This window comes from Amphibalanus amphitrite, unplaced genomic scaffold, assembly GCF_019059575.1.
Source record: "Amphibalanus amphitrite isolate SeventyFive unplaced genomic scaffold, NRLGWU_Aamphi_draft 000075F_arrow, whole genome shotgun sequence".
NCBI lineage: Eukaryota > Metazoa > Arthropoda > Thecostraca > Balanomorpha > Balanidae > Amphibalanus > Amphibalanus amphitrite.
Window position 1 is genome coordinate 359207 of NW_024881571.1, and position 23049 is coordinate 382255.

The window sequence follows — 23049 nt, forward strand, 5'->3', positions numbered from 1 at the left end:
GTTTTGAAAAGCGATCTCCAGTTGCTTTGAAGCAAAACAGGAAGAAAACGATGCCTGATTTGATACCTGCCTGAAGACAATGTAATGTATTGCATAGTTCGTATTACATACTCTACCCATAAATGTCATCATCTTCGTTCATCGTCTAATCCAGCATTGCTGTATTCTCTACGATTACGAATTTATTAACAAACAAACTTACATCTTACAGACGAATCATATATCATCGACCATATGGCAACATATTAGGGGCAGCCGATGGTAGTCATCCCTGGCAAATAATGAAATCCCCAAGATACGATCAAAACCTTAGTGCATGAGCTTTCATCCCGTTTATCTCGTCGAGATCAGCATACAGCACTGTAGTTTCATACGCTACGCTAGCCTACCACAACTCGTAAGGAAAACGGCCGTCGCTGACTGCAGAACATTGGTGACACTCTCCATTCTACTTGACCTACTTCAGTTTTATTTGACCCTACCACTTCAGTTCAAACGACTTCTTCACTCCCATTCTTATGTAGCAACTTATTGTCTTTGGTCTTCTAAAATAACCGTACTTGCTGTGGTATGAGATTTGCCTCCAACTCCAAGACACCTTTCACACAAATGGTTCACACACCCAACTATTCACTGACTATGTCGTATGAAAGCATGGCAAAAACTCGACGAACTTTTCACTGGATATCACCCTTTTCTGGTACAAGTCTCACCTCGTATTACTGTATATCACTAAAGGTAGTCGTTCTGGTCCCAATAAGTGTGTACTAGTTACGATCACCGATCAATAGTTGGTCTGGCTACGAGATGACTAAACATGACTAGTCAGATTGTAGGTCAGCTAGTCCAGTCTGCTGCCTATAGCTAGCGAGCAAAGACGACAGACTAGCGCTCGATGCAGTGCTCCGAAGCGTTCCCCTGACCAGTTTCCGAGGTGAAAATAGAGCTCACCGCATCCTGAACTGTCGGGTACATCTGCTTCTCTTCCAGAGGGCTTCGGCATGAATGCAGCATATCGAGCACAGCATCTGAAATAACATCAAAACACGTCAGCGGACCGAAATATTCCACTTGACGTATGCATGTAGTAACTTTCGATAAATCTGCCTAATTAAAAACAAATTGGACCACAGTGAATTAGGCATCAGAATACGATAAACTCGCGAAAAACGAGACCGTACAATGACCATATTACGACCAATGCCCATATTACGCAATGTCAAGACTAGCTTGCTAAATATTGTAAAAGCTTTAACGTCAAAAAGTAAACATTCATTATCAGTGAACAAAGCTGATATCTTGTTAGAAGTTGTCAGTTGCGACAGCACAGACCCTGCCTGCTCGCAGCAGCGGCCATGTCCCACCTGTGCAGCCGGCCAGGCAGCAGTGTACGCCCAGCTCCTGGTAGTCGCGAACGGTGGCCAATAGGGCCCGCGTGGATGTGGAGTCGGTGAAGGACACTCGACTCATGTCCAGCACCAGCCACGAGAACTGAAATATGACACAGCGTAAGGGGAAGAGGAGATAAATCATAGCTCGACGAAACTCGGCAGAGAGAAGAGTTGCAAGCGCTTGAGGATATTACAGATTGCTTTTCGCAGGATGGCAAAAGGCGCCGACAGAGGATTTAAGATCCCTGCAGACTTTTGAAAAATACCGAAGCCCTTCAATGTTCATAACTGTATGAATATCATCAATCATGCCTGCAACGTTTGGAGATATGTCCTACGCAATATGTAAGCCCTTCAGTTGGTTTTATTTAAAACACAAAATCTCTGAAACGTTCTAACCTTTAGCTGTATGCTACCCTCGCCGCCTTCCTCAGCTATTATAGCGTCCCGATCCTGTAAATAAACGTAAAATGTAAATAGTTGGTTGCACTTTACAAAAATAATTTATTTCAGATAACTCAAATATCTGGATAAATATGGCAGCCCTTGCGCATTTTTCATTATGATCGAACTGATTTCTGCCCTGTTGCAAATGCACACGGAAATTTAAAATGTGTCTAATTTATTGCCAAATTTAACGCTTATATAACGCAGGTGATGTCAGGCTAGGTTGCTGTGCTGTTCAGCAACTCACCTCTTTGGGAGCACGGTAGCAATGCCTCTCGACACGACAGAAATCCTCTGTGTCACTGTCATCTGCCGTTAGTGGCGTAAGCAGCTGCATGAACGAACCACGAACATGAGTTAGTATTTCGGGGTCGACTATTTTAGAGACCATGTCTGGCTAGACTAGAGAGAAGTGCGATATTTCTGAATGGCACCTCAACAACGTTAAAACTATGGCGAAGTAGCGCTAAGCAGTCATTGCTATTATTATGTGTCTCCAAAGCCACCACCGATAAAACGACAGCTGAGCGAAAGCGAAACGATACTTTCGAATTACTATGTTATGACAAAAGAAACATGAGAAGCAATTCAACAACAATATTTCTCAACAATATTTCTCAAATACTTGACAGGTAATTTCTTTCAAATTCAACAGCCTTCGAGATAGCAACTAACGATACAACAAACAGCTTAAGCCCTCCACCAAAGCCACTACATCATAACCGATCTCTACCACAGCCTCTACTCAGCTCTCATCACTTTACCTCCGTGTCCTGTCTGCTGCCGGAGGCGGGGCGGCACCAGTTGTGTTCGGAGGTCACGTGACGTTCGGTCGGTGAAAGGCGGGCTCTCTCCAGTCCCGTCAGTGTGGCCAGCCTCCGCCGGAAGTAGTCGACGTTACAAAAGTGCAGCGCGCCGCCGAACCGGAAAACACAGACTTCCGGCACGGGCTCGGCCTGTGTAGGGGAGGAGTAATGTTTAATGTTTAATCAACTATCAGTGACTGAAAATGTGCAAAAATGTTTACTTTAAAACCATTAGAGGACATGAATGCTTGCTTGGAATACGTTGTGCGGTCGATATGCTGAAATTTTGCGGTACAGCATAACTTCAGGCGTTGACTAGTGCTGCCATCTAGTGACAATGAATCGAACCATTAACGCAAGTTTGTGTTTCCTTGCATTCCCCAGGCTTATCATGGAGCCAGACACATATCTAAGCTAGATATCAATGAAATATCCTTCGTCTGATAGCAGATGGAACCAGTTGCAAATACTCACCGCCTGATATCGCTCCAGCGACACGTAATACTGCGAGCCGGGCAGTCGTCCCAGTAGTTCCGCCGGCGGCCGCTGGAGGCGCCACAGTAGCACGCCCAGCGACAGCAGCACCCCGACTGCCAAACCAGCGGCGATGTCGATAAGGACCACGGCCAGCAGTGTTCCGGTCCAGACGAGTGCGTCGGCACGGGAGGAGCGCCACAGGGCCGGCAGGCCGACCAGCTGGCTGAGCAGGCCCTTCAGCGAGACCACGATCACGGCGCTGAGCACGCACTGCCGATGGGGAGAACCGAGAACTGAATAGTTATAGGTAACACGGCATCGACGATGAGTTTAATATGTAAAATAAATGTTATTTATGAATTGGCGGCTTATCCCCACACAGCTATGTAATATCGCACTTTATGATAACTAAACGGCACTCCGATATCACCCCTTACCATTGTTGCAGTAATGTATCAAACTGTCAGCACTCAGCACTCAGCAGCATGTCCTCACCTTTGGCAGCAGAGAGAAGAGCGGTCCGAGCCATAGAAGCACAGCCAGCAGCAGCAGAGCGGTGATAATCCCAGAGGCCTGGGTCCGGCCGCCGGTTCCGTCCACGATCAGAGAGCGAGACAGAGAGGCGGCCATTGGAGCGCACAGAAACCAGGCCGAGAATAGGTTACCGACACCCTGTGGAGGGAGGGAAGGGTGTCAGAAATCACTGAGAGCCAAGCATATGCTATATTGTGCATAATTTGGAGAAAGTGAATCTCAGTGTCGTGGAGGTTATCCACGAAATATGTCGAAAGTCACAGAGCTCACTTTCCGTGGTGAGTAAGACACACAGTACATAAAGTCCATACTCTATAACGATCGAGCGGATAGCCACTGCTGTTCAGACGTCTTCACGACAGCCAGCACGGACTCGGCTCACCTGTGCCAGCATCTCCTGGCTGGCGTCCACGGTGTAGCCGTGTTTGGTAGCCAGCAGCTGGGCCATGGACAGGCCGGCAGAGTAGGTGACCACGGCTATCACTGCTGAGTCGAGTAACACGCGAGGCAGGAGGACCAGGGACGGACTACTCGGCTGCGGCAGACTAGAGACGGGGGGCGGGGAGACATTTAGTTACAGCCAACGAAGCCGTCTGGGTTACAACTTGCAAGGACTTCAGCCGCAGTCTGAGCTATACGAAGAAATTCATTTCACTGAACATGACCGTCAGAGGCTAAGTAAGTGAGTCGCAATTATTTTATCTTTGCGCAGTCAGTTTCGAGGACTATCCAATTCAACTTAGATTGATTTACGAAATGCACCTACTGAGCAGAGGCAAGCTTCAAAATACTACGAACAGTTGCGTGTTATGCTCAAAATTCTACGAGGAGTCATGTTCCCCATTTCATCCCCTCCGCTCGACGATTTGTCCTCACCCTGTTGTAACGTTGCCGATGACCTGGACCTCGTATCGCCCGGACAGATCTCCCAGATAGGACCCCAGTGTACCGACCAGCACCACCAGCAGCTCGATGGGAAACGGCACGCGGGTCCACTTGGCCAGTCTGGGCTGTGGGGCATGGACGGTTTGCCAAGTCAAAAATTAACAGTGGACGGTGATTGTTTCGTGTTTTTAAGAAGTCTTCTGTAGAGTGACAAAAACGATTCCACTGATATCATCACAAAGTTAGAAACGTGAACTAATTGACAAGCCCAAAGAAAGTGAACGAGTAGCGATAATGCAGCGAGCTGTTTTCTTATACCTTGACGAGTTCGTTGTTGAGCACAAGGATGACGATGGTCGTTGCAGATATCACAATGGAGGCTGTATTAGCAGTTGCCAGCTTCTGGATGATGGCACCCGTAAGCTGAAATAAGGAGAAAACAGAACAATGTCAACAATCTATGACAATGTGTTCCCGCTATAATTTCTTGTTCAGCGACATTATAGGACGGTATTAAAGCGTTAGTCGAAAAGCAATGAGATGTTGAATGTTGATAGCTTATCCTGCTGGATCAAATTAGGAACTATCGATTGTCTGTGACACTAACCATTACGAAGTGATACACAACTCCCGTAATGCTCGGCTTCTCAAAAAAATATTCTTCTCTGTCACACAAATCCTCTCTGCAGGCAGCCATTAGAGGCCGCTCTTCAGCACATACCTTGAGCAGTCGGCCGGGTCCCGAAAAGAGGGGTCGCTCCAGGCCGAGCAGACTAGGCACCTGTGAAAGTAGTACGTGCACCGCGGCACCAGTGGTGAAGCCCTGCACCAACATCTCGGAGAGCACCACCGCCAGCGCCGTCAGACGCACCGAGAACAGCACCAACTGTGCGCAGATGGGACCAATGCGGTTAGTCGTCATTATTGGTGCCAATCGGAATTTCTTTTCTTGGAATTCCAATTTTTGTCCAATTCCAATTTGGAATTTGGACGGAATTCTTAACATTTTTTGGAAATTAATCGGAACACAAGGCCTTTAAAATTTAAAATTTTAAAACGGAGGCCTTTAAAACGTGTTTTAACACTTTTAAAATTTACGCAAAAAATGCAAAAATCGTTAAAAATTGGAATAGCCCCCGCTTTGGACAAAATTGGAAATTTACTTGGCAATTTCTTGGAATTGGATCGGAATTGGAATTGAAATTTCATGAAATTGGCACCACTAGTCGTCATGTTGTATAAACGAGCACCGCGAATGAGTCGTGCTGTGAGCGAATGAAACAGCAGCAATATTCCAGTTGCAGAGAGTGCATATTATATGTACAAAGAATCGTTTCGGCTAGGTCTGAGTCAAATCAGACAGCGTTGTATTGAGCGAATGTTTCATAGTGCTCCATCACGGACATTTCTAATAACACCTCAACTCGTCTGAACCGTTTACCGAGCGTATTGCATCCGTTTTAACTGAGGTTACGAAACATTTGAGCTCATTAACAGTACTAATGCAACAAAGTGACGTTTATCCCAGATAACGCTCCAATTTTTCACCACTTCCCCCTTCTCCGGGTAATCTGCCCCGCCGTGCAGTAGGTACACAAACCTGGATGATGCCCACGGCTAGTGTGACGGTTGTGGCCACCAACACGGGGTCATACACGGCACCCGTCCGGGCCGCCGCTGGGCCCGAGTACTCGACGACCACCTTCCCAGTCATGATGCACGTGACAGCGAATGTCCCTGTCGGTCTCAGAGTGAACGGGCGGGGCAGGCGGTAGGTTAGCATGATCAAGTTCGGAGCAACACGTTCAAGTTGAGCTGCATTATGTGTTAGTTTTCTGCATTATGTGCTCCATTATGGTTTTCGAAATGTTCCAATCTAAAGCATGAGGCTAGCAGTTGAACTGTATTCATTCATTCATTCATTCATTCATTCATTCATTCATTCATTCATTCATTCATTCATTCATTCATTCATTCATTCATTCATTCATTCATTCATTCGATCACCCGGTTTATGATTGCTCTCGTTAGTCTGACGATTAGCGCGTGGTGGAAATGCTATGCCGCAATACATAAAAACATTGCGGTACAGTCTACCTAACGCATCACTTCCAAGAAAGGTTATTTAACGATAAGATTAATACGCCTTTCTTTTACTTGACTTTCAATTTGCACTAAATTGTATTGTATAGTGGGAACGTATTCGGTGAAGTTCGTTCTCCAGGCATCCATCTTCCTCAACTACAAGTGAGTTGTCTTCATAGCCTTGTCTGCAGTAAATCCCACATCCGCATCCACCGTCTACTGACACCAGCACACTAACAAATCCAGTCGTCCCAAGGCAAAGCAGACTGCAGGACTGCCTTACCGCCTTATACCCCTCATACCCCCACCATACGGCGGTAGACCGTGTGTTCACTCACCAACAGATAGGTGCCGCGACGTCCCCATCACGGCATACACCAGACACTGGAAGAACGCCATGTAGAGGCCGTGGATGGCCGGGATGCCCGCCAGCAGAGCATACGCCATACCTGTGCGGGGTGGAAAACACCCAGGTAAGCGGTGAAATCGATTGAATAGATTGCACTTGTTGGATCGTTACGTCTTCTTATTGCATCAGTTTGGTTATTGAATTATCCAAACGGGAAACCGTTCTAAAATAATTTGAAATGAGTAAAAATGATAAGTCAAAATCTATTAAATTCTTCAAAGTACATAATGCGATGTCTGAAAAGACAAATATTAGGCAACAATAAAAACTTGCCTTTTATTGACTGAGTTATAGTTAGGTAAGGTCTAAGAACGAAAAATGATGGCAAAAACTTGAAATTTTTAAACTGAAAGACGTTTAATGCCGTACATAAAACAATGCTGAAGTTAAAATGCAGCTTAGGTCATTTAAGCCAGCAGGCGCAGTTCGTGGACCATTTTCTTTCTCGGTAAAAATAGCCCATTGAAAGATTCCACACTACAGTAGCAGGTGGGACACGGATCAAATCCGGCCCAAATGTGATTGAATTCGCAAGCATGCAATCATATCCGAAATGGATATCGAAGCCGACCACTTACCTTGTGGTATGTGCATGATGGCCACTGTGGTGCCTGCGATGACGTCACCAAACAGGTCGTCATGGTAACGGTAGGCGGGCAGCCAGGCGAGGATCGGTAGACGGCGGCGGAGGCAGCGTGAGACGCAGGCGGTGTCGGGACGACAGGAGCGCCAGAGTCGCTCTGGGCCGCCTGACAGGGGACGGGAAGGGAAGGTCAACGGGGCAAACACGAACGCTTCAACGGTGACAGCCAATTGACAGTTCTACATTCGTGATAAAGGGCAATGGCGCTGAGCAAGCGTTTATCGTAGATCAAAATTCTTGATACGAGCATACGCCATACATCAAATTCACACTCATAAATTTATATTATGTTTAACCGCAAGTCCTTTGATCCTACCTGATATAAATGCAGGCCTGAATGTCTACCTATATGAAGTGCATAATTCAACCTATAAAATGCTGTTAGGTTCTCGAAACACTCCACAGTTCGTGGCATAAAAATTCAATCACTGTCAGCAGCAGGCCTCTGTCGACAGTCGTCCCTACCTTTGTCCCGCTGCGGCGGCCTGTAGTGGAACCGTCTCCGGAACTGGGCCTGTGTCAGACCGGCCGGCTCGGTACAGCCGTCCCCTCCTCCCGCCGTCATGACGCTGCGTCACGACGTCACGAGCCGCGCCGGTCACCACCCCGTCACGAGCGTAAGGCGTGACGCGCGCCACCGTGCACGCCAGCCAGCTGCGGACCGGGCGGACTGTCACCGGCGGAGAGCTGGCTCACACTGCCCTCTGCACGGGCTCACAGACAGCACACCCCGCCCCACCCCACACCCGCCCCGCACGTCCTCAGCAGACCTTGAGCACAATTACGGTTTCCAGCTCACGCGCTCCAGAGGGCGGTGCAGGAAAACCTTCTCTGGGTCGGGCCCTGCCCCACCGATGTCTCGTAGGTAGGGACGGTCACGCCACTCGCCCACTGGACTTCAAAACTGCACGCTAGCTGTCTGCGGCGCGTGGGTCGGCCCTCCGCGGACTCCCGGGGGCAGGGAGGGAGGTCGGGACTGGGCTGGCGGGCAGGCAATGTTTACAGGACCGGGTACAGCCGCCCTTCTGCAGTCAACGGACTTGGCGCACAGCCAAAGCTGTCAGGAATAGGATGTATCCACGGTCCTTCTTCGAGTCGCAGGCAGCGATACAGGACGGAAATAACTAGGCTGGTAAGGACGGCGACGTGGGGCAGCCATCAATGCTATTGAAGCTATTTGATAAGTTACATTTATGCCCATTTAATCTAACTCAAGCTGTCAGTAATAGCACGCTGAAGCGCTTTCCGTTTGGTACCGGTTTTGCATAAAATACTAAAATAGGCATATGCACAGATAACAGTAGTACTACTGTTACTGTACTGTAGTACTACTGTAGTACTACTGTTATCTGTGGCATATGTATATCAAAACAAGGCGAATTTTCGTCCTAGCTATGCGATAGGTTAACTTGATAAAGCCGTTCACGTTTCGTTTTAATTTCGGGCTACACTGAGGTAAAGAAGTAGGTATTAAAGATTCAATAAAACCGAAATATTTGCTTCGCCTCAGTGAAGCCCGAAACGAAAACGAAAGATAATCATTTACCCGAGGAAGACATAAAAATGAAGCTGTTTACCTTCAGCAGTTAATCGATCTGTTATTTGAATCTGGCATGGATGTTTTATAGTACCTACCGATTGAACTTACGTAGCGTATTAGCACGGAATATATAGTCTACGACATGGAATGGACAAGATCGAGTTTTCCTGTAACTGCCGAGTTTTTGGCGACCTGATGATTTAGTCGTGCGGATTCGCTGTGGTTACTTCCTTTACGAGGATGAAAGTATAGTTGCCAGACCTATAACTAAATAGGGGAAGGTGGGGCATAACGGGGTACCGGGGCAATATGAGAAGGTGCATTTTATTCTAATCAGGTGCTGCTGTCTGGAATCACTTCTGACAATTTAAACTTCGCTCGTTTGCCGCCCTTTTCCGGTGGACGCCGGCGGGAGGCGGCGTTGCTGAGGATGGTGGGTAAGGTTTTTTGATGGTGCTGATGTATTTTTCAACATTCGTTTGGTAACTTCCTAGGTGAAAATCCGTTCGAGTAGGTTTGTCATAGTCAGTGAAAGCAATGACTCTCGTCCTAGTCAGCCTTTCGCTGCGATAGAAAGTTGCCGGCTGTTTTGATAAACATGAACGATCCTGCTCTATTGCCAATGTCCTTCGGGGGTTAAAACGGGTTTCCGGTAGAGGCGATATGGGGTGGTGAATTTTACATTTCCACATTTACCCCATTTACGTGCCCAGAAGTGCTTTTTTGTTACAGTTAAAACTAGTTGCCTTTATTGGCCCACTCACGTTTCATAAATGCATTTAGAGGAGGGGTTGTGTTAACCCGCGCCCTGCTGCGCGCCCTGCTGCGGCAAAAACGGCGGCGCGGAGCGCCGCCGTTTTTGGTACACCTTATTGTACATCAATTCTACACATGTTGTGAAAATTTCAGACCAAGGTCATTCAAGGTCAGGTCACCAGGTCACTTGAAGTGACCTCACCTCATAAAAAGTTCCAATGTCTGTCATAGCTACACCGAGTGACCGATCGCTTTGAAACTTTCAGCGATTGCTAAGAGCAATAGCATGTACAAAATGTAGGGGAAGTTGGGGGAACGCCGAAGACTTTTTTTCTGACGCCCGTAGCACGCAAGGTAGACAACATACGCTATTCTTGTTGGCGTCATTCGAGAGGCCAGTCTTTTGCCTTTCAAACATACCAGGCGCATTTGATGAATTCGCATACCGTTAAGCGCACAAACTAAAAATATCAAAGAAGTGACTTTTTCGGCGTTGCCCCGGACTGCGGGGAAAGCCGAAAATGGGAGAAATGATCTACGGGGAATGCGGACATTGATGTTTTGCCATTTTATCTCAAACTTTATCCAGAATTCATCAAAGCTGACACACGTTTCAAGAGCTTGAGGACGCGGTGCACACTGGAAGTTATAATTGTGTGATATAATAAGAAAATGCCAGGTAAATCATTCCTTATAGGTAACAGGCCGTTGTGTTGGTTGAAAGTGTAATTTGTGTGACTAAAAATACGCGTTGCTATTCTACAGCAGTAAAGTCCACGTAGCGTGCTTTTAACACGTGCGTAATCGCACGTTTTCGGCATTACCCCAGCCAGCCATACTTTCATTTGCAGGCCCATAACTTTTCAACGTGCTGTATAAATTTCAAATAGGCAGCACACTTATGCAAAGACATGCTAAAGATTACTTGACCGAATTGGCCAGACAAACGGTAGCATAATGAGTAAAAAATGCAGCTTCAAAGGCGCATGTAGTACAAGGGAAACGTACCTTGAAAACGCTCTTGGCGCCCTCACAGTCGAAGTATTCCGAATGACGACTCGTAACAAACATGCGATAATTGTAGTCACTTAAGCTTCAGAGCATCACTGACAGGTGGCATCCATGTTTTACGGTTTTCGAAATATCTCGAATTTCGGCTTTGCCCCAACTCCGGCATTGCCCCAACTTCCCCTATATCTCAGAATTTTGATATCGATGACCTAAGGTCAGGTCAATTTTGCGACCTCCCCTTTATAAGTCAATGGGAGAAAATTGAAATGCGCCTCTTTTGGACAAAAGACATTATAAACGATCCCAAACACCGAATTACAAGTGGTTTAGACACACTCATGGTGTGTCAAAAGTGGAAATAGCCGCCCGGCTTTAGTTCGCCAGCCTTGTCAATAGATGGCAGTACCACAATATGGGCAGCGGATCGTGCAATTGACGTCAAATTTTCGTTATCTGCTAAGAATTGAATTGCGGATCTTTTCATGCAAGAATCATGTAAATCGGTCCACAACTTTTCTAGCAACAGAGATATGAAGTCAAACACCCTGCCAGAGCGGCGGCGCGCGGCCGGCGGCGGCCGTTACGCGCCGCCTGGGAGACTGGCGGCGCTGAACGGTTCCGACTTGGCACTGCACTAAAACCTGTTAACTGCTTGGAATGGTTATTATAGCAAAATTTTCACTCAAGTGAGGGATAACCAAGGGCACGAAGTATGTATGCTTGTGTGCGTACTGTGTAAGCCAAGAAACTGCATTAGCAGATACTCGCTAATATTAGATCCAGCCAAGTCGAAACGCATTCCAGGGGATGTGTTCCTGATGGGTCAACAATATTTATCGTTCGAGGGCGGATACAGTTTTAACAATACAAAAAATATTTTTGCACAACTCTATTCCTTGAATAATTCTCTTCAACGCCTCATTCCTAGTTAAGCGAATTAGCCCACCTTGGTTGAATAAATAGGGCGATTTCGCCACAAGGTCGCGGAAAACCGACCGAAAACGGCCGCGCTCAGCGTTAATTTGGGCATGCAGACTCTTAAATACTCGCATTGGGCGGGTAGGGTTTCCCAGGTATTGGCTCCAAAACACCGTATTCGGCTCCCGAATACGTCCAAGTGACCCGCCTCGTTCCTAGTTAAGCTCTAATTAGATCAAGTGACTCATAAGGAGCGAAAAAAACGACAAAAAGCATGAATTTCCCTATGTCGGCGGGCTGCCGGGTTGCCAGACGGCGCACCGGCTATTTCCACTTTTGACACACCATGTGAACATGAAAATGGTGTCCGTGACCCTTGTTTATGCCCTGAGGTCATCTTAGGTCACGAATGGTACCTAACAGTTTTTTTGCAAATAACTTTTGATAGAGGCATGCTAGAGCGATGAAAACGCCTTAGATGTGTTCAGCTCGACGATACGGATCGACTGATATGCAACATGACCCTTTCCGGTCAGGTCATGACCTTGACCTGAGGTCAAATTTTCAAGTTGACCTTTCAAGGTCAACTTATAGTTCATTCGATGCGTCTTGACGAGAGGAACACAATGCCGGTAAAAGGAAGCTCGTACAAGGCTTGGGTCAAAAGTTATTGCAGAAAAACTGTTTCCGAAAAAATCGGCTATTTTTGCAATTTTTGCCCCCTGCAGGCAAAACCGTTGACGTTAGGTCAAATCTGAGAGAATTACTCAGAAAGGGCTTTAATAGGGCTATCGAATGCGCTTTTCCGCGGCGCTGTAGCTCTATTGGTTCTCGAGTTATGCGTTGGCTTCTTGCAAATTTTCGACATTCGACCTGGAAATCGGCGAAATTTTGCCTTCAATGACCTCTAGTGACCTGACCTTTGACCTGACCAAAAAATTGACCGAAGTGATTTCGTCATTATTTTTGACGCTCTTTCGAACGCCGCCTTCCGCGTATCGCTACGTGGCCCAGGAGCCGAGTTACAAGGGGGGGGGTGTTCAAACACCCCCCCCCCCCAGCAGGGCGTGGAAATCCAGGACCCCCAGCCGGGCGCGGGTTAAACGTTTCAAACGTTGTCATAATGTTTCTTCATTATAAGTAGGTACACAGACACCGTGTATGTGCCTAATAGGGGAGAGTGGGGCAATGGCGGACGGTGGGTAATGCCGGCCACCCATCTCTAGTGAGTACTTTGTTCATCACTAATTAGCTGATGTTGTTTACCTTTCAGTTGAGCGCCATTCTAGCACGTGGTGCAATTTTGCCACGGTAGCTCCATTATTTTCATTTTTATAGCGTTAAATGTGTTTTTCGTATCTGATTTTTAATTTTTGTTGCATCTATTTGCTGACTGTGAAATGTGTTAACGCATTTTCAGAAGTGCTGCTTTGCGATGACCTTCAATTAAGCCTTTCTTAAGCGACTGCTGGATGTGAGGCGTTTGCGACGCAATGCCTTTGACTGCTGCCTGCTTTCTTAAAATAAAGCTGACCTCGGGGTAATACCGGACACGTGTCCTGAATGACTCCACGCGGTTTTGTTTGCGACTTCTGTCGTTAAAGCTCAACGTTTCGGGTTGCTGTGTTTACGGCTGTGTTAGTTTGCTTGCTGTGTTTACGGTTGTGTTAGTTTGCTGCTCTGTTGGCGCCGCGCTGTTGTGTTGCAGCGAGTGCAGTGTTGTGTTGCAGTGCAGTGTACTGTTAACTGCTGAATACAGTTGTCGTTTCTTAATTCTCACTTAAATTTCCATCGAAAGAACGGTTTAACCCGCGCACCGACGGGGGGGGGCGGATATCCGCCCCCCCCTGAGGTTTTTCGCGAATAGCGGGAAAACCGCGGCGCGTAGCGCCGCGAAATTTGGTATGACTATTCCCTTATCAATTTTACACATGGTGTGCAAATTTGAACCTCCTACCTTTCAAGGTCAGGTCACCAGGTCACTTTGAATGACCCAACCTCAAGTTACTTTTTTGCAACTTTGTCACCGTGCCAGAGCTACAGTAGATGTCGGAGGCCTTTGAAAGTCGCAGGATGTTATTAGGTCATTAGTAGCTACAATTTGTATATCTCGGAATTTTGATATCGGTGACCTAAGGTCAGGTCAATTTCGCGACCTCCCCATTATAAGTCAATGGGGGAAAAATCAACTCCCTGTTTTTACCACTAAAACGGGTCGGAATGGCCCCATATACCATACATGACTTCATATACGATCAACCTTCACTACCTTGAGGTCTGTTTTGCTGTTGGGCAGCTGTGAGGTCACGTGACGTCATCAAAGGTCACCAAAGGTTTTTGGCCAATAACTCCGTACAGGAACAAGATACAGACGCGTGGATGGTCTCATTGTGTTCAGCTCGTCAAGACGCATCGAATGATATACATGATGACCTCGAGGTCACGTGACCTGAGGTCAACCTTTGACCTTGACCTTTCGAGGTCAACATATATATCATTCGATGCGGATTGACGAGAGGATCACGATGATGCCCTTAGTTTGTTCCTATCTTGACTAATTCGAAAGTTATTCGAGAAAAACTCTCTCCATATTTAGCGCCGCCATTTTGACTTTTTCGACCCCTGTGACGTCATCTTTGACCTGACCTGAAAATGACCTTAGTAAAAATTGTAGATCTTGACCGTGCGTATCCGATGCCGTTTACCGCTTGTCGCTATCTTGCTTCGTTCTCGAGATCTCAGGGGGGGGCGGTCATCCGCCCCCCCCCCGTCGGTACTAAGTTGGCGCAGACCCCCGTCGGTGCGCGGGTTAAGGATGAATACCAGTGACGATATTTCGACTTTTGTGCTATTGCACTTAGTGGCCGGCATTACCCCTCGCTTTTTTGCACCTCCATTTTTCACCACATTTTCGCGTAGGCTCTGAATCTGTCATCAATGATCTGAGATACTAAAACTGGGTGCTATCTGAAAGCCTATTCCTTTGGCTATAACCACAGTCAAAATCACCATAAAATAGCTTCAAATAGCTAAGCTATTGAGCAAAATGCTTATGGTGTCGCCATTGCCCCACTCTCCCCTACATATTTTTGCCGAGATAAACTCTTTCATTTTCAGTAGCTTGGATCTTGGTTTAAGCGGCGAGTGCACAGGAACGTGCACCCAGCAACCTGACACAAGTCCCAGATTTTCACCACGCCTTTTATCGTTTAACCCGCGCGGGGCTGGGGTCTCCAGCCGAACGCGCGGGGCTGGGGGGGGGGGGTAAATTTTACCCCCCCTGTTATCTCCCGAACTAATGGTCCGATTTGGAAAATTCAAACGCCAATCGAAAGCTCTCATCACGAACTACTAGAAACATGTACTTAATTTAAAGTTTGAGGTCAAGGTCAAGGTCAGGTCAAGGGTACAAATTGCAAGTTTCTACAGTATCGGCCTTGCACCGTAGTTGCCGAAGAATAGAGTCATGGACTGAGACTGATCGCCCAAAACGTGTTCTTAGGCTACCAAGACAATACTCGTTGCATACAATATCATTCAGAGGTCAAGGTCAAGGTCAGGTCAGGTCAGGTCAGGTCACCAAAAAAACAAAATATAGAAAAGGGCATGTGCGACACATGTTTTATGGGTCATTTTACTCATAGAATTCAATAGGCACACTCAATAAGTGATATGGACCACCTCTGGATGAATTTCAGGTCGAGGTCAGGTCAAGGTCAGGTCAAGTGAGGTCAAATTTTGAAGTTGGTTGTTAAGGCCTGAAAAGGTGTCTATCTGATGCAGTTTTTCACGGCGAATCGAATGGTGCTATTTTTGTTTCCGTACGAGGTCTAAAACTTCCAAAAAAGTCATTTTTCAAAAATTTTGTGTGTCGTGACGTCATGAAATTTTGAATAACTCCCACATTTTTGAACCGATTCTTCTAAAATTTGGTATGTAGGTGCACATAGACCACTTCTCTGACATATAGTCTGGTTTTTTCGATAGACTCAAAATTTCGGATTTTATAATGATTTTCCCAAAAAAATCAGTTTTTTGAAAAAATTTAGGCCAAAATCCAAAATTTTCAAAAAACCGAGATAGCCATTTGATAGACAAAGTAAAATTACGTATAACCTTTTTTGTTACGTCTTGATTCCTTTAAAAATGAAGATGTTAGCGGCGTTTGAACTTTTGCCGTTTTTGAGGCGAAAATGGCGAACATGACGCCACTAAAACGTCAATTTCTCAAAAATTTTCCGACGGATTTCGCTCAAATTTTCAGGGAACGTGTCAAATTGATGTAAGAAAAGGTACTGAAAGTTTGGCTTCGCTGCGCGCCGCCGTTTTTGAGATATCGCAAAAATTCGCGAGGGGGGGTAAAATTTACCCCCCCCCCAGCCCCGCGCGGGTTAAAGGGACCCTCCCACCTTCAAAAAAGTTAATGAATTGGCATGAAAGTGATGTCGCTCGGTTCAGAAAGAGCGAAAACGAATATCTACCAAATTTCACCGAAAAATATTCACCGGTTTTCAAGATATTAGACTTTTACTTTTGTTTACTTTTTGGGATCTCCGCTGTTCCTAGCGACTTTATTTGAAAGTGCGGCATTTGTTGCGCGCAAAGCAGCATATACCACCGCGTGCTACAAAACGTTTTAGTCAAACATTTAACGGACGTTCGAGAGCCTGATGACGTCATCAGATTCCCGTAATGGTTAAGAGATAGGGACCACGCTGGTCCCACCCTGCAAGTAAAGGGAAGAAATTTCTTGAACACCATAAAGCTGCGGGGGTTGCGACCAGGATAAATGGTGGTTTCTGAGCCTGGCCGCAAACTTGGCTATCTCAACTCAAAACTAATGTTAAGGTGGGAGGGTCCCTTTAAGTCGCAGTCCTCGAATGGAGTCGATGCTGGCGCCGCCACCGACCGTCCACCGCTGCAGCCAGGCGTCGCTCTCCTGAAGAAACTGCAGGTGTTCTCCCGCCGTTGCTGGATGGAGGCTGGATATCGCGCGTCGCTTTGAGCAGGGGTCGAACCGGGCGGAAGAGTTTAGCACATCGAGCAGGTCGTTGAGGCGCAGCAGGAGAGTAACAGTCGGGAGTGCAGTGCGCGGGAGCTTGCCGTGGGTCGCATGCAATGTGATTGCTGCTGCTACTGTCCGGCTCATCACCTGTAGGGCATAGCTGACTTTCATTTTTCAAAGCTGTTTGGCCTGATGTGTTTCTGGCTTAGTTTTGGAGCAGCCCGTAGGGAAGAAGCGCATTCCAGTGCGTAGAGTGTTTCTAAATGACTCCAAGAGGCTACTTCACCGTCTACTTCAATATCGTATTTCATTAATGCATTTCGTATGCATTTGAAGACGTGAGGCACGTCATACAGAGCAGCAACCTCGTGCCCGTCCACGGTGAACAAGCCGGTTTCCGCAGCTCCGACCAGTCTGTAGGTCGCCTGGTTGTTCTTTGACATGTCACAAGTTATAGCTAGCACAGTGAATCCCGCTGTTGTTACACATTGGACACACTGTGTTAACAGCTGCTGCTGCACAACGGCCTTGGTCGTTCCGGAACTCAGAAAGAAACCGATGGGCTGTTTCCAGCGTTTGGTGACACTGACGCCCCGCACCATCATGACCAAGGCGTGGTCGGCGCCGGCATTGGCGCGGCAGAGAGAGCCATGATCAGTGAAGCCCTCGATGACGTCATCACCCCGCTGGTAGGCCAACCTTGGTTTCAGCCGGTTTCAGCTGCATTTCGTCGAACGAAATGATGCACAGCTTGTCCTTGGCACTTGCTCCGGCGAACTTCTCTTTTATGAGAGCCAAGATAGCGTCATGAAAGCCAGGTCGCATCTGTATTTTTTTTCCATCTTCCTCCGCAGAGTTCGAGGATGGGGAAGGACGTAGGTACCGTTTTTGTAGGAACCGATACGCCCTGGGACCAAGGCCACATATAGCCCTGGGACCCTGAAAGTAGAGCGCGAGTGCTCGCACTTCCTCATCTTCATCAAATTTTAGACGAATTTCATCGGATTTCATTTAATTTTAGACCAATGTTAAAACTGTAATGCAATGAATATGTATAAATGTCCCGTAACAATGTGTGCTAAAAGCTTCCAATAAAATACACGGTTACCATTTCAAAGTCACAGTCACAACTTGGCCCTTGAAGACGAATCATTCGACGATTGTTAAGAAAAAATGTATGAAATGTTAAGAAAATATATGAAAATGTAAACCCACGTGGAAAGAAAATCATCCGCATCCTCCGGATCTCCGGATATTCATCCGGCAAAATCCTTGATTTTTGGTTACACACGTGGCCATGCTAATCGAAGCTCCTGTCCATTCCATGTCGTAGACTATATATTCCGTGGTATTAGTTACAACAACAAATCACACCCGGAATATTATCGTCCGCATTAACGCTCGCCGGCACAGGCCATTTTGAGTCCTTCGACGGCACAAGGGGGAGGGGAGGTGTTTGTACGACCCCCTCGCGTTTGGCCCCTGATGGAGCTAGAGCTTCGCAGAAAAAACGAGCGTGTTGCCCGTCACAAGAGGAAGCCAATGATACCCAATTCTAAGGTCCTAGGTCATCGGTTGACCTTCCAGGTCAGGTCAATGACCCAAAGTCGGGAATATCGGAACCTGTTAGAAAGTCGCAAAGTGTGGCTTCTAAGGGGTTTTCTGGGGGTGCTGATCACGAATATGGTGTTAGTTTTGATCACAGATGATGTCGTTAAGCGTTTAGACCAGGTCGGGTCAAGTCAGGTCAGGCCAACCGGTAGGGGTCGTGACGGGCATTCGTAGTACCTGTCATCCGCCTCTGACAGCTTCGTAACATGTTACGAAGGCACCAAAACTACTTCGTAAATGTTCAAATGGTTGCTAAATTCGAATTCAGCTCCAAAAACTAGCCTAGAAACATGTAAAACTCGAAATAGTGAGCCGAGGTCACCAAAGGTCAGTGACCTGACCTGACCTTCAGGTGACCTTGACACCCACCCTTATGCATGGGAGCAACATCAAATCACATTTTTTGAACGTTTGAAACCACGCAAAGCTTGCAAACGCGCGGCTAATGCGAGCCGACATAGGTATGCCGAATCGCGATTCCGGCCAAACATGGTCTCGGAAAAGAGGCCACAGGTCAAAGATCATTTGGGTCAGGGTCATGAAATTTACAGGGTAGGTGTAAAATTGATCAATGCGAGGATACCAAAAGTTTCGTTGCGATCGGCCGCTTTTTACGCGAGTTATTCGCGAAAAACCTTAGGGGGTTGCATCAACCCTGTGCCGGCGAGGGTTAACCAGTCCTATCTAGCGCAATCAGGGTAAATATAATCACATGTGCGAGGGACACATCCTATGCGATTGCACTCGGGAGTCGGGATAGGACAAATGAAGCAAAACATGGTAGCTTAGCATTCATATTCATACGGTCATCCTCCTTCCAGACGATATCCCTATTGACTAACAGTTCGTGGTGGACTGTTCGTTCACTTTTAAATTTACAACCATTAGGTAGAATTACACTGAAACCACAATCAGTGAACCGATACCCCAGTAACCCAAGACTACCAGTATAGCGCCTTTTGGGGCGACTAACGGAGCGGGCGAGAGGGTGAGCCTTGCACGTGCAAAATTTCGAGGGGGAACCTCCAACTGACTTGTGCACGGCACCCTACTAACCGGTCTCTAGCGATGTGCCAAATTTGAGCACAATCGGCCCAGCCGTTCTCGAGATCTGGAAGCGGCACCCTGCACGTGCGCACGTGCATAATGGGTCCCAACTGACTTATGCACGGCACCCTACTAACTGGTCCCTAACCGTGTACCAAATTTGAGCGCCATCGGTCCAGCCGTTCTCGAGATCTGGAAACGACCCCTGCACGTGCGCACGTGCAGCAGCACCCCAACTCTGGCACATGGATTTGCAGTGCCTAGTGGGTGCCTACCTACATGCCAACTTTCAGCGCAATCGGCCAAGTAGTTACCGAGATATTGCAACAATTACAAAACTGACACCTCTTCGTTTTGCGCGTGGCACGTGCATAAGGGGGCACCCACATGCATCGGGAATAGTCCAATACTTGGTAGAAGGAATGAAGCTACCCTACAAAAATTACCCCGTGTAAATCGGTCAAGTGGTTGCTGAGATATAAGCCTCGCAAAAGCGTGACCACGGCCGGCCGGCCGGCCGGCCGCTCATACTCAGAAATTTCCGTTAATCTAAGGAAAGACTACGCTCGCTTCGCTCGCTCCGTAATCAATGCAGGAAAAGGACGCCGTTAACCACAACACATGTTCTCAAGCCTTACCGTGCACAGCTTGACGTGAGGTAGTCCCGAGCCACAGCTGATCCTGCCTCGAGCCACAAATGTTCCCGTGCTGAACCGCAGTTCTGACCGCCCAGCCGCGACTCTGACCGCCCAGCTGCAGCTGTGGCAGCTCCCACCACAGCTGTGGCAGCTCCCACCGCAGCTGTGGTAGCTCCAGCCGCCTCTGACCGCTAATCTGCCCGGAGCTGCGGTCAGTCACGCGCCGCGCAGCTGCCGTGGTCCCTCTCAAACACACGTGTGCGCGTCGCCGGACCGCCGGCTCGTGTCGCTCCAACACAGGATCGATGACGGATCAATGGCTGGCGGCGCGCCCGCACCGGCCCGGCCCTGCGGGTGACGGCGGCTGACCGTCACGCCCGTCAACCCAGACAGTTCACCCGTCAATTCCGACAGTGCACACGTCAACCAGTCAGCCCGCACCAATGAACATCGGCCATTGCACCCGTCAAACTACGATAGGCAGTTGACGTGGTGTGTGTAAGTACCTGCATCCGACTAGGAGTTTGCATTTACTGACGACCAACAATCGAAAGCGATAATAATTGGTTTGCGTTCTAGTTAATCGGACAAACTACGCTGACCCGAGCCCATGGTGCTTTTACAGTCCCTGACTATAACAGAGGTGCAGAATTAGGGGCGGGGGCTCGATCGGACCCCTTTCAACCGTTCGGTCCCTGATCAGGATAGAGTTTCGCAGGAAAACGGGCGTATGGCTCAGTAGCGAGAGGGATCCGATGGTATGCACCAAATTGTGAGTCCCAGATTATTGGTCGACCTGCCAGGGTCAGGCCAATGACCGAAATGTCGGGAAATCGGGACCTGCAAAAACTGCATGGGGTAATTTCCTTTTTGGGGAGAAAGGTGTGTGGGGGGGGGATACTTTGGGGACCTGAATCTGATTTTAGCTCTCATTTTGTTCAATGATACTGGATTGGAGGTAGGTCAGGATAGGTCAGGTCCGGTCACTGTCAGGTGTCTCACCGGTTATTCTTTCGGTCAGGTCACAAGTGTTTATAACCACCACTGACAGCTTAGCCATTTGTGAAAGTCAACTAAACAGTTTTTTTTTCAAATTATTTTGATAGACACAGATAGCGAGAGCGACAGACCTGCTGCCATCCTAAAACATCTAAGTACACTTTCAACTAGTCCCTAACCAATAATCGGTTTTTAATATTCGGTCTCATATATCGGATATATCGTAAGGAAACTGAGAGTAGCAAATCTATAATTTGACTTCTGACCAGGGGCGGATCCAGGAATTTTCGGGAGGGGGGGGGGCGGCAAGTTGAAATAGGGGCGACCTGGCAATCCGGGGGCGCCAAACCGTCGTCAAAATCGAGAGTTTAAAACCCACGCCGTGCGTTGTCACGTCCCCCTAGGTTTTTCGCAAATATCTTTAAGACGGCTGCGCGCAGCGCCGCCGTTTTAAAGATATTTGCGCCCAACCTCTGCTTGGATCGCCCATCCGTCATGGGGAGGCTCACTTTGCTGAAGTCGCCTCATTTCTTCTAAGAACGACCAATTTGCTGTAGGCGGCCCACTTATCTGGGACGCCCATTTTTTTGCTAGAAGTGCCCCTCTTCTTCTTGATGCGTCCCGCTTCTACTGGGAGTGCACCTTTTCTGTTAGGGCACGCCTTTGCTGCTGGGGAGTCCCCTTTTCTACTGTGAATGGGGCGGCCCTTTCCTGTTCGGCGACCCCAAATTCTGCTGGGGGTGCCCCATTTCTGCCCAACTTTTGCTGGGGTGCCCCTCTCCTGCAGGGGCACTTATCTTTTGCTAGGCCAGAGGCATCCCTTTTCTTCTTATGGGGCTCCTCTTTTTGCTTGGGCGCCCCTCTTCTGCTCGGAGCGGGGCACCACTCTCCTTTTACTGGGGCACAGCCCCTCTGCTGGGGTTGCCCTTCCGCTGCCTCAGGGGCGCCCCTCTTGTGCAGAATATACTCCTTTTCTTCTTGTAATGAGGCGCCCCTCTTCTACCGGGGGCGCCCATCTGCTGCTGGGGCGTCTGTCTTCTGACGGATATTGTCAATGGGGCGCCCCTATCCTGCTTGGCGAGCCCAACCTCTGCTGAAGGCTCCCCATCTCTGATCAACTTTTGCTGTGGCGCCTCTCTTCTGCTGGGGCGCTCCTCTTCTGCTGAGGGTGCCCCTCTCCTGCAGGGGGCTCCTCTCTTCTGCTGGGGCGCCCCCTTCGCTGGGGCGCCCGTCTCCTGCTGGAGGCTCCTTTCTCCTGCTGGGCCCCCTCCGCTGCCGGGGGCGCCCCTTTTCTGCCAGTGGCACCCATTTTTTATTATGGGGCTTCTCTTTTTCTTTGTTGGGGCGCCTATCTGCGGTTAGGGCGCCCCTCTTCTTCTTGGAATGGGGGCGCCTCTCTACTTTTGCTGGGGCGTCGCTCCTCTTCAGGGGGACACCTCTCCTGCCAGGAGTGCCCCTCTTGAACAGAAGGTATCTTTTTATTCTTGTAATAAGACGCCCCTCTTCTGCTGGGGGCGCCCATCTGCTTCTGGGGCGACTCTGATCTGCTGGGAATGGGCAATTGGGCGTCGCTCTCCTGCTTGGTGAGCCCAACTTCTGCTGGAGGCGCCCTATTTCTGCTCAACCTTTGCTGTGTCGCCTCTGTTTTGCTCGGGGCGCCCTCTCTGCCGCGGGCTATGGGCGCCTTTTTCGGATGTCGGGGGGGGGGCGGCCGCCCCCGTCGCCCCCCCTGGATCCGCGCCTGCTTCTGACGTCACTGTGACGTCATTTCAAATGGGATTGATTGGGCACACCCTCGGCTAGGTATTCAGGTGTGTAAAGTTTTGCTTCTTCTATCTCTTCGCGTT

At 48.3% G+C, this 23049-nt stretch overlaps 2 protein-coding genes across 6 annotated transcripts in view; one reads left to right on the forward strand and one right to left on the reverse strand.

The window, feature by feature from the left end:
• Window positions 1–164: 164 nt before the first annotated feature.
• On the reverse strand, window positions 165–18064 carry LOC122379324 (sulfate anion transporter 1-like). 5 transcript variants are annotated; one of them, XM_043361438.1, is made up of 16 exons: window positions 18016–18064; window positions 8143–8331; window positions 7613–7783; window positions 6964–7074; window positions 6141–6277; window positions 5262–5426; window positions 4859–4963; window positions 4532–4665; window positions 4038–4200; window positions 3617–3793; window positions 3119–3391; window positions 2603–2794; window positions 2086–2169; window positions 1791–1844; window positions 1365–1491; window positions 165–1028 (listed from the first exon to the last, which is right to left on the reverse strand). In XM_043361438.1, the coding sequence occupies exons 2-16, from the start codon at window positions 8240–8242 to the stop codon at window positions 886–888; spliced, it is 2136 nt and encodes a 711-aa protein (XP_043217373.1). In that variant the 5' UTR covers window positions 8243–8331; window positions 18016–18064; the 3' UTR covers window positions 165–885. The 5 variants fall into 5 exon arrangements, with proteins under 5 accessions (XP_043217373.1, XP_043217376.1, XP_043217372.1 ...); XM_043361441.1 differs by having other exon boundaries at window positions 6141–6285; window positions 18016–18060; XM_043361437.1 differs by lacking the exon at window positions 18016–18064 and having other exon boundaries at window positions 8143–8888.
• Window positions 8595–23049, forward strand: part of LOC122379325 (methylmalonyl-CoA epimerase, mitochondrial-like) — a 28729-nt gene continuing 14274 nt past the window's right edge. The window contains exon 1 of the mRNA XM_043361448.1: window positions 8595–8809. The gene's annotated coding sequence lies outside the window, so the exon portion shown is untranslated. The remainder of the gene's footprint in view (window positions 8810–23049) is intronic.

What these genes read in the sequence shown, in the direction of transcription:
- LOC122379324 (XM_043361438.1), bottom strand. Translation starts at nt 8,242, where the DNA reads ATGACGGCGGGAGGAGGGGACGGCTGTACCGAGCCGGCCGGTCTGACA. An exon ending in GCTACCGTGCTCCCAAAGAG is followed by an intron (nt 1,845 to 2,085) that starts GTGAGTTGCTGA and finishes GTTTATTTACAG; the next exon opens with GATCGGGACGCTATAATAGC. An exon ending in AGGGTAGCATACAGCTAAAG is followed by an intron (nt 1,492 to 1,790) that starts GTTAGAACGTTT and finishes GTCATATTTCAG; the next exon opens with TTCTCGTGGCTGGTGCTGGA.